The 11,859-nt window shown below is 32.7% G+C and overlaps 2 protein-coding genes across 3 annotated transcripts in view; one reads left to right on the top strand and one right to left on the bottom strand.

The window, feature by feature from the left end:
- The window catches only part of LOC144964716 (uncharacterized), a 3,366-nt gene extending 2,577 nt beyond the window's left edge, over window positions 1-789 (top strand). The window contains exons 3-4 of the mRNA XM_078899259.1: window positions 206-312; window positions 557-789. Of these exons, the coding sequence (XP_078755385.1) occupies window positions 206-312; window positions 557-698 (249 nt within the window). The 3' untranslated portion in view covers window positions 699-789. The remainder of the gene's footprint in view (window positions 1-205; window positions 313-556) is intronic.
- A 2,072-nt stretch (window positions 790-2,861) lies between these two features.
- LOC144959256 (autophagy-related protein 2 homolog A-like) overlaps window positions 2,862-11,859 on the bottom strand; it is a 79,418-nt gene continuing 70,420 nt past the window's right edge. For both annotated transcript variants that reach the window (XM_078891803.1, XM_078891809.1), the window contains 7 exons: window positions 11,631-11,692; window positions 10,948-11,017; window positions 10,238-10,317; window positions 9,488-9,609; window positions 8,789-8,943; window positions 8,031-8,165; window positions 2,862-7,330 (listed from right to left, as the gene is read on the bottom strand). In XM_078891803.1, coding sequence (XP_078747929.1) covers window positions 7,100-7,330; window positions 8,031-8,165; window positions 8,789-8,943; window positions 9,488-9,609; window positions 10,238-10,317; window positions 10,948-11,017; window positions 11,631-11,692 — 855 coding nt within the window. In that variant the 3' untranslated portion in view covers window positions 2,862-7,099. The remainder of the gene's footprint in view (window positions 7,331-8,030; window positions 8,166-8,788; window positions 8,944-9,487; window positions 9,610-10,237; window positions 10,318-10,947; window positions 11,018-11,630; window positions 11,693-11,859) is intronic.

Here is an 11,859-nt window from a genome sequence, read left to right as displayed (position 1 = left end):
CATCATCATTGTCGTCATCGTCGGCAGCAGCAACAGCAGACACTTCATCGCTATCGCTATCATCATCATCATCATCATCATCATCATCATCATCATCATCAAGATCATCACTACCAGTACCAGTGCCATAACAACTACCCGTGATGTTACGAATCGTTTTATCTTTAAATTCCACCTCACCCTCCTCTTCTTTATCAACGTTTAGCTTCATGAAAAACTTCGGAAAAGCAAAGAAGAAGTCGTGCTGCCCCATCATATATGCCCTGTGAAAAATGACTTCAGACCTTTTCAGCCGGATAAACGATACACAAGGTTGGTGTAGGTCAAGAGGCTTTTAAATAAGATACCTGGAATTGGATATTGGAGGGGATCAGACGTTTACCTCAACATAATACCGTTTTGTGGTAATAACATCATGAACACATGACTAATTACAAAAGAAAAAAGTACTTTGTATGAGTGAAGAAACTAGTTCGAGTAGTCATTTTTACTTCATATCAAAATCAATAATTTGATCCTAACGCATAGAATATTTATATTTTCTTCTCAACTCTAGACCCTTCCCAAAGACAAACAACAAATTGTATGGATGGAAATATGCAAACAGTGAGGTCCATCCAACGTATGAATGGGAAAAGCGATACGCTTTTAAGTATTTCCACAACCAGCTCAGATGGCCATATGGATCTCAAACTTGAGTTATACCATCAAGTAAAGCAAAAGTACAAAGAAAGCTCAAGAATAAATTGAAATTAAAGAACTTATCCAACGTGCATCAATGAAATGATATCTTGCAGCGTTGAATCTGTTTGTTTTTTTTTGTTTTTTGTTTTTTTTTTTTTTTGGGGCTCGATTTCGGAGATACCGCCTGTTAATATCATAATATCATTTATATCTTTTAAAAAAATCAATCATGTTGATTCTCACACAGTTTTGACATGATCAAAGAAAACAAAATAAAATAAAAACAACAAACATTTCCCATCCTTGCAATATATAAAGAGGTCCCATGCTTGAGACTTTTTGATGTCTGTCAAGTTAAGGATCACCTCCGTTGTTAATCGGGGTAAAAGTTGTTTGGGAAAAAAATGAATAAAAAAGTTTTATCCAAAGTGGGGCAGCACAAGATAAAAAAAAGAAAAGAAAAGGGAGATGATGGGACTGAGCAGTTTGTTTTCAGGGCATCTGTGACTCTGTTTAATTCATATCAGTGCCAGTAAATGCGGAAAATGATTGGTTTGTCCAACTATTATTAATCACGAATGAAGCTGCATTTGCAAGATCCCAATAAAAAAAAAGTAAAAAAGGGGGCTTGTTCAAACAAGACGTAGACTATGTTTTTAACGCTTTTACGGCGCTTGCAACACATTTAGGTCATATTAGCGCCAGTAGAAAGGAAGAAAATGGGGTAGTCAAAAGTTCTAGAATTACAATTAAAGCACCCAAGAAAAAGTAAGACAAAGGAGGAACTGGTTCAAATAGGGAAAGGATGTAGATTCCAAGAGCACACCATCAGTGCACTTAGTTTGAGATCACCTAAATTTCTCATCCTGACTCAAGCACAGGTCCCCACTGAGAGGAACACACTCAAATGTTTACAAATCATATTTGTAAAACAAAGAAATAATACAGTGCATAACAGAGAGATGATTTACAAGACAAAAGAAATCATCTCCAAAAACGCTAACTATACGTTTGACCGTTTCCTTCCTAGCCTGGTTATCCGGCCAGGACAAAACCAGGTTATCTCATTCCAAGACAAAGACAGAAAACATGTTGGAAAACAGACATATGGGAATAGAAGACACAGTAAGTGCCTCCTTGCCACAATGGGAGGTCAGGAACCCCACTCAGAGATGTGGACTAGATCTCAAGAGCAAAATGTCTGTGTGCTTAATCTTGAGACCATCTTTAAGTCTCACCCAGACATATGCTCACCTACCTAACAAATTAACAGTTATATAAAAAAAAATATACTGAGGAGATAATTTACAAAAAAAAAAACCCCAACTTATCCCCCCCCCCCCCCCTCCCAGGGGCAAAAACAACCTTTCTCTAATTTGGACAAGTTCAGACGGAAAGGGAAATAGAAAACAAATAAATATTATATGGGAGAATATAAGAACAGCATGAGTTGATATGCCTGACCAACAAGGGGCCATCAGGTATTCCCATTCAGAGATTCACGTGTTGATTGTTTTTGTTTTTAAGGGTTTTACAGCGCTTGTCACTTGTTTAAGTCATATCAGCGCCAGTAAAAAAGAAGAAAATGGGATCGCCAAAAAATTATAGAATTACAATTAAATCATCCAAGAAAATGTAAGACAAAGGGGACTGATTTAAATAGGTGTTACGTCCGGCATTGTTGCTAGGACGTCACCCAAATGAGTCGGAAGCTGACCGACTTACTGGGTTGCTAGTTTTTCTGAACTCCTCGACCACCCAATCAGGGGTTCGAACCAAAAGTAATGCACTCAAATGTTAACAAAATATGTTCAATATGTTTATTTTATAAAATATAACTGCCAGTGAAGAGAGAGAGAGAGAGAGAGAGAGAGAGAGAGAGAGAGAGAGAGAGAGAGAGAGAGAGAGAGAGAGAGAGCTAACACTATACATTTGACTGTTTCCCTCTCAACTAAGGACTCCGTCACGGGTCAGGACAAAAAAGCAACTCAGAAAACAGACATAGGGGGATAGAAGACACAGCAGGTGACCTCCAGCCCACCATGGGAGGTAAAAAAAAACCACCCAGGATTCGAGTGCTGAGACAAGACATTCACAAAAATGATATAAATGGATGGGGAAGTCTTTGACTGATATAGAAAAATTAATAAAATAAAATAAGATACGTACAAAGCAAATAAATTGGTAATATTTTATTCACAAACACACATAAGAAATAATGTTACAGTACAATAATTTCAACTAATATTCTACAAGCAAAGCCTATATCAAAAGTCCACCATATTAGTTATACACGCAGTTTTGTTTTTTTTTCTACAAAAGTAATATTTCAATTTCATTGCAAGATCATACTCATATACATAAACGATAAATTCTATCCAGATTAAAACCCTGAATCTTTTCATGCTTTAACCGGGTTCATTGGGAGCGATTGTGAATCAATTTTATGAAAAACAATGATTATGAATGATTGTGTTTATCATGATGAAAGCACAGTGAGCCAAAAAAGTAAAAAGAAAAGATGTTTTTACTCACAATTCACACAAAGAGTCATCAATATATCAAGTCTGATATCATCACGTTCACGTTTTACTAAGACTTAACTAAATTATTTATTGATCACAGGGTTGCCGATTAAGGAGGCCATTTTTTTTCACTAAACTTTTACAAATCAGCCGATCCCTATTTGAACATTGAACTTCAGTGAAAAGACATAACGTGCTTACTTCTTCCAATTCACCAGGTGATTGGAAATATACTGAGGATTTTAATAAATATACATACAATCGGCTGGCTACCTTGTTGTAATCATCTTCTTTTTTGTTTTTTCATCCTTAAACTCATTAAAAAAAAACCCCAAAACAACACAAAACATACAATGAAAGACATCTTCAAAATATCAGTAATATCAGATGGATAATTTACCACAATGATATTATCTTACAAAATAATTTGGTCTTTCTCTATCATTTCATTCATTTAAAAATTACTCATTTAACCTCCAAAACTTACTGCAATCGTTACTATCACTCCTTAAACTTAAATAACCTCATGGAAACAAAACCATCATTTTTTTTTCCATTGATCAAAACTAAAAATAAAATCTAGGCAGACTGGAACAATTTATTTCATAACAGAGAAAAGTAGCTGCCAAAACCAATTCCAAACATAAGCAATGTGAATCATCAGATCATATTCTAAAGCTATGCACCCAGATCCAAATGTGCAAGTTACAAAGCCCTGTAATCAGTACAATTACTATAAATAACATGCCTGTATGACGATATGGACACTTCAATCATCATTATTTATTCATGAAAGGAAGATGATCGATTTTATTTCAAATACTTGTCGTGATCAACACCAATGGCAAGGTATACACCTATGTACAGAAAAAATGCATCTTTATCAAATGACACAAATATTAATGAAAGCCCTTCAACTTCACAACATTCTATTTTGCTCAAAGCAAAAATGAATAGCAACGGAATATATTGCCTAATATACAGGTACAAATTATACATAAAACTCTGAAAAAAATCATAAAATCTGTACAAGGCAGCATATGAACATTGGAGTTGGTAGAGTACAATATACTCTTCCATACTATTTTCTTGAAATGAGTCTCTTGACTTGGTTTTAAAGAGTTTAAAAGCAATTGTAACACTCGGGAGTCCCAAACGCGACTAATTCTGTATAATTAAAATGCAATGCTGAATGGGCAGGGAAGAAAAATTAACATTGTAATTTTGAGACTATATATAATTAGTACAAAATACGTTCATAGTTCATGTACATAAGATTATAGTTTAATGATATAGTTGCAATAATAAATTGTCTACAGAAACTGCTTGGCAGCAATCAGTCTCGAACATCACTCAAATAATATGAGAATAATTACAACTTACTCATACTGTGGGTTTTCAAAGTCATACAAGCTAGTTGATTGAAAAGAGGAAAAAGGGTCATTTACATACTCATGTTTGAGACCAATCATCGCGTCCTTAAGAAGAAGTGTGTGTGTGTGTGTGTGTGTGAGAGAGAGAGAGAGAGAGAGAGAGAGAGAGAGAGAGAGAGAGAAAAGAGAGAGAGAGAGAGAGAGAGAGAGAGAGAGAGAGAGAGAGAAGAGAGAAAAGAGAGAGAGAAAGAGAGGAGAGAAAGAGAGAGAGAGAAAGAGAGAGAGAAAGAGAGAGAGAGAGAGAGAGAGAGAGAGAGAGAGAGAGAGAGAGAGAGAGAGAGAGAGAGAGAGAGAGAGAGAGAGAGAGAGAGAGAGAGAGAGAGAGACTCAAAATAAAATTAGGGTGTATTATTTCGTTTATGAGAGAAGATTATACTTTTCGTCCAATGTCTTAAAACCTTTCATTAAAAAATAAAAATGAAATCTCCATACAACTTTTAAGACTTTCTGAATATTCAATGACTGGGTGTCATTGCTGTGTGTAAGAGGAAAATAATAGCGAGAAATCTTATCATTCAACTAATATGCATATATGGATAAAAAACAAAAATTTCATGCAGAAAGACAAGGGCCCCAAAACAAATTTGACATAGGCATCACTTTTATGTTTATTGCTCCCTCTCCAGTATTACCATAGAAGAAAAAAAAAAAAAGTGAGGACAATTCTGCTTAACTCTGACATTGATTTTCTTAATTTTCGTCAGAAAATTCATCCATCTGATGTGAGACTTTTTGCCAAGTTGAGCATCATTTTATTGTTCCTTTGTTTATTATTCCACTCTAGAATAAGGATAATTTTTTTTTTTAAACATAGGAAGAAAAAATAATATGAGGGGATGGAGAAGAAAATAATCCGTGGACTGATGTAGCCCAGGGTCAGCAAAAGTTCCCAGTCCCTAAGAGTAATGTCACCACCACAGGACCATTTTAATTATTTGAAGTAAAAGTTCCCAGGCTGAACTGAAAAAAAAGGAAGTGTTTTGTCAGAATTCAGCAGAATTCCTCATCATTCCAATCTCATTTTTTTTCTTCTATTCTTGTAAATTTTCTCACATTTGAGAGTATTTTGAAAAAAAAATTACTGTTTATTAGCAAGTACAAATTTTCAAGCTGAATTGCATACCTTCGTTTTTATTTACTTTTCTATTGAATAAGGAAGATTTAAGTATATGCATAAAAATATTGATGGCACTATCAGTCAAATTGCATTAGATAAGAATGCAAAATACCTGATTCGTCTCACTCAAATATGTAATGAATATCAAACAAGAATTCTTGCTCGATAACTTTGCATCATGGTAGGAGAGGGAAAAAAAAACATTGCAAAATAATTCTTCTTATTAAATTTAATTGAATCGACCTCAGAGAGTAATATGCATAAATTGACATCATAAAGGAAAGATAATTGCGAGGTACTTTTTTTATGATCTTAGTCATGGGTGCTAGCACCAAAGTTCCAAAAAGCCTGTAGAAATTTTTGACCGCTCAAAAAAGCCTGCATGCAAATGACAATGTTTAAATACACTAACAAATGTGAATGAACCAACACTCAAGGCATCACTTTGGTAAACTGGCAAGGTGGAATACAGGCTTGACAAAAAAAACCCCAGCGATCTAGCACCCATGTTTTAATACACACACACACACACAAAACATCTCAAATTAGAGTTCGTTTCAAAAATAAATTCTTCAATGAATATCTCTCCCAACTCATCCATGAAGGATAAAATGTTTTCATTGTTTACATATGATATATTGCTGGACATTGGTTGCTTTTAGATAATATGAAATAGAATAAAACAAAATAAAAAGAAATAATAAAGCATTTCATTCACACAAATTCCGGGTCAATGTTGATATCAAATGAATTGAAATACACAATGAAAAATTACACATTTTTTGAACATCAATGGACTTAAGATAATATTAGTACAATATAGATTATTACAAATGAACATTTAAAAAAAAATCTTTCAATTTTATTTTTGCATTACATGAAAAAAAAATGAACTTAATTAATCAAGCACTAAAATCCTGATTAAAAAATAACGGTAATGAACTAAATTTCCTTCAAACCAGAAAACATGTGGTCCATGCTTATCCAACTGGCAAGGCAATTCTTTAAAAAAACATAAAAACAAAAAAAGATCTTGAGGAAAAAATATCATAAAGTGTTTGGGCTCAATAAAAGAAACTCCATCCTATTAAAGTCATTGGAAAAACGATGGAGTTTGATACAAACATCGTTTTATTGAAATTAAGACTTGTGGATTTTTAGAGTTTCTCCACTATCAATAGTAAGGACAAACAAAGAATTGACATAAATCTCATCTTTTGAATTGAAGCCGACATCAAAACTTCTTCATTGTTAACTACTTTTCGAGCTTTTGACAGCAACATTTGCACCAAAAATATTATTAGTAAATTAGAAATTAAAAAAAAAAAATGACAGGGAAATTATTGAGCCTGCTTCCAAGTATCCTCCTCTTCTTTCATCTTGTTGGGATCCATCTGGTTTCTCATGCCCTTGACAATGTTGGTTCCCGCCTCGGCAATGATGGCAATAGGCTTGATCAGACATTCTTGTGGGGCATTCCTCAACGTGGCTCCCACCATACCTACTGTACCTTTGTGTGCTCCTTCCTCACTGACTATTGCTGACAAGTTGGACACAGAATCCTTGGCCCCCTTAAAAAATAGATAAACAAATGACAGTAAATAAGTTGAAATTGATACTTGGCAACATTAATTGGTCTGTTTCAAGAACAAATTGGGCTATTCAACATCATAACAATTTTTTTCCTAAAGTTACTTGGATGTAATTTTTTTTTCTTATATTAGACCCCTTTCATTTAATGGGCTTTCATTTTTTAAGCTTAAAATGGTTAACATGAAACACTGACATTGTACGCTGAAATAAACTGGGCTTTAACTTTGAAAAAATAAAAGCGAGGGAAGGGAAACTAAAACTTTCAAAATATAATGGATAGCTAGCCACCTATACCATATTAATTCTAAAGTAGATTAAAAGATAATATCTAAAATTTTAAAATCAAAATGAATATAAAAAATATCCCATGTGACCTAAAGTGGAGAGGCATTACCGCTATCTTCCTATTCTACACAGTTGTTCTATCTGAAGGAGCACTTTAAAAGTATTCAATTTCAAAGTCAAGAGTTTATCATTTTAAAAAAATATATGTCAACCAAAAATCTTTAGAAGAAGCGCAACAACAAATAGGAGGTAAAAAGGAGGAGGGAGAGGAGCAGGATGAGGAAGAATGAAGGAAGAAACAAAGAATGAAATATCAAAGCCAATCCTTCTTTTAAAATATAATTATGTAAAAATGAGATCAAATTCCAGATAATAGTTTAAACATCGACTTACATCTGTCACTAACTGCAAAGCTGTTTTAGCCCCTTCCATTGTGTTTCTTGGTTGCTGGTATCTCTGCTGGAGTTGTTTTCGTCTTCTGACACTCGGGCCTGGAGACATCATGTCATAACCCAATTCTGCACAATACTATATAATTAAGATCAATAAAGAAAAAAAATAAAATTAAAGTCAAGATGTATACATAAAAAAATATTCTTAAAGATATGGAAGGCTTACTGACATACACAAAACAAGCAAATATACACCACTAAATTTTTTAAAATTTGTGATTTTAAAGAAGGGTAAAAATCCTCTTTTCACAACCATAAAAGGTTGGAAAGATGTTCCCAATCGCTCAGTTGCTAGAGCACTCGCTCACAGGCAATGGAACTGATGTCTTTTATGGGTGAGGTTGAAATTTTGTTCTACTGCTGTTGCGTTTATAAGGCGCCTTGAGTACTTTTAGTGGATATTGCTCTATATAACCCCTCTCAATGAAAAAAGGGTATCAAGCAGTTGTTACTGTCCTAATTACTTTACTGAGAACTGAAATAATTTCCAACACCATGGACCTCATTGTTGAAAAACCAAAACATTTTCTTGATATAATTAAGAAATGTGAGTTCAAAACATTGGGATTTGTGGAACAAAAATAATATTCTAATTTAACATATTTTGCACTGTAAACACATTTGCTGAAATTTCACTCCTTAAAAAAATAATTTTAAAAAGAATTAAAATTAAATTTGTAAAAGTACAAACTCAAATACCTGAATAGATCCAACGATTTTGTGTGTCAACTCAAACAAAGCCATGAGGGTATTGAATGTGAAGGAATTGGCCCCTCTCTGGATTCCACGAATGATTCGACGATCTTTCTGATATTGCTCAATGGGTAATCGAACAAGGTCAGTGATGCCTTGCACTGAAAAAAAATAGGAACCATGTGACAAAGAATAATGATGTACTCTAGACATTCAAGTTAATAACTGAGCTTCATCTTTCACAATGCAATATTTAAAAAAAAATTATGAGATGGAGAAAATTTTAAAACACAAAACGTTTCTTATTTTTTGTTAATTTGCAATGGTAATGACAGGGAATAGTGGGTGAGATGGATCAGTGGATAATTCAACAAAATGATCCAGGTTAGATTTCCTCTTTCAAATCTTTTTTTTTCCTTCTTGAGCAAAAATCAACCCCTTATTCTCATTTTGCAGAACTACATTGCAGACGCCTAAATCATTACATTTTTTTCTTGAAATAGTTCCAACAGAAAAAAAAATGTATCCTAAGGATCCTAAAGGATGAATAGAAGGAACTTTGTATGTATTTATTTTTATTAATCTATTATTACTTATTAATCCATTATAAAAATTAAAAAATAAAACAAAACAAAACAAAACAAAAACCCCAGGCATTTCCATTTATCTGATATCACATACTTCTAATAATTAAAATCAACTTACCAATCTGAAAGACTATATTGAAGCTTCCCACCCCTTTGAGAATGGAATGAATTTGTCGATTGCGTATGTCAGACAGCCATTCATTGGCCACAAACATTAGCAACTTGTTCCAGCCAAGGATTCTAGACAGTGAAAATTATCAAATAATAATATAATAATAATAATAATAATAATATAATAATAATAATAATAATAATAATAATAATAATAATAATAATGATAACAATAATAATAATGATAATGATAATATAAAGTTTGAACAACATAAAACATTTCAATTGACTTCTTGTAAGTTTCTTGAACATTGTATTTTTTGGTAAAAATATATGTTAGATTTTCATGCTGATATTCAAAAATCTCAGACACATTCCTCTCAGTTATTAATTAAAACATTAGGTTGTATTCATAAAAATGCATTACCCACATTTTTCAAAAGAATTACTATGTTAACAAATTCTTAAAATGGAGGGCGAAAAAACAAAAACAAAACAGAAATACAGCACCAGGCCACTGAAGCATAAAAAAAAAGAAGATGGTGGTGCACAGCCATGGATTCACAATAGACCGAACTACCATAAAATCATACAAACCAAAAAAAACAAAAAACAAAAAAAAACAAAAAAAAACAAACAAACAATTAATTAAAAGAAAAGAAGAAATAAAGAAAGAAAAAAATGTTTTAAAAACCAATCCAAGCCCTATTCAATCAATAATCATAGACCTAATTCAATGGCGAGAAGCAGTTCTTACCCTTTCTGGCAGTTGATACGTTTGAGTGTAATGACAGACCCTGTGAGAGAGGCCACTCCTAACATCATTCCCATGACGCCCTGGACAAACAAGAATATGATTATGATTTGATGACACCTTCTTTAAAACTGATTGCACTGAAATCTAGATTTTACTATGATTTGATGACACCTTCTGTAAAATTATGTTGCATCGAAATCTAGATATTATTATGATTTGAAGACACTTTTAAAACTAAATACACTGAAATCTATATATGATTATGATTTGATGACAAGTTCTTTAAAACTAGATGCACTGATATCTGATCTAGATAAGATTTAATGAAAAATAAGACCCTGGAGAGAATTTTAAGTGAATAAGTATCATTAGTATGTAATTGGTAAGATTAACAAAGAGGATTGGAAGGGGGATATTTTAAACAATCTAGTGCCAGTAAAATCTTGACCGTGTGAGTTTTAAGTTCTTTCACTTTCAAATAAATACTGGGACATAAACTGAATGAAAACTACATAATGTAAGGAGGAAAAAACCCCAACAAGATAAGCAAAACACAACAAACATGACGATATGGTGATAACCCCTGTTTGTATTGGTCATCTCCTGACATTATCATTTATAAATCTAGCTCACTGGCCAATGAGATTTAATTCATTACATTAAATGCGATAACTCATGGATGATTTTAAATATGATGTAATGTTCATTACCTGATCCATGTCACAGTGTTTCCCCCTGTAGTCCAATTTAATGGTCACATCACAGATGAGGATAAATGATCTTGCAAATGAGAGAAAATGAAAAAGACAAAAAAGTAATTCACCATCGCGAAATAAAATAACAAACGAGAATGTACATGAAAATAAGCTTATTGTTTTAATTTTAGAAGGGAAAAAAATTAATGAAAGCACATTTAAGATAAAATTCAAAATGACACATTCTTGTCCTTTAAAAATAAACTTGATATGAACGTTAATTTCCATTATTTTCACTATCAATCACTATTCTGATATGCACTGTATAGGTAAAAATTTTTTTTTTTTTAATAAAAAAAAAAAATATCCATCATGTCATTTAATACTGTAGCATAATTTTATTTGACATTGACATCCAAATGAGAAACAAAACCGAATAAAAGAAAATAATGTTTCTAAAATATTTTGAGCTGAACAGTATGGATTAAAGAGCGGGCAAAACAGCGAATTAAACAATCTATGCAGCCTGTGGTAAAACTAAAATACTATGGCAGAGATTATAGGGAGATGTTAGAACGTGACCAAAATGTTCTGACAATCTTGAAAAAAAAATAGATCATGCCAACTTTTAACTACATAATAAATACCATTTAAATATCATCAGTTTTATGACAACAAATGGCTTTAAGAATACTCACTTGATGAAAACTGGCAAATTCTCTTGAGGCATATCCAAATCCTCAGATTCATTCAAGCGAGCCTGAAAATAAGATTTTAAATACTGTTTTGGCAAAGTAATAAACTAAATCTTTCTTTTTAATATAATATGCATTTTGGAATATTGTCAGTCTCATTCTATCTGTTCAAGAGCCTGATGCAATTTCACATTTATTTTAAGCATAAACACATGTGCAATACTATACATGA

The sequence above is a fragment of the Berghia stephanieae genome, chromosome 1 (genome assembly GCF_034508935.2).
Source record: "Berghia stephanieae isolate SIO BIC M18660-M18661 chromosome 1, UCSD_Bste_1.3, whole genome shotgun sequence".
NCBI classification, from domain to species: domain Eukaryota; kingdom Metazoa; phylum Mollusca; class Gastropoda; order Nudibranchia; family Aeolidiidae; genus Berghia; species Berghia stephanieae.
This window is presented reverse-complemented; position numbering and strand designations above follow the sequence as displayed.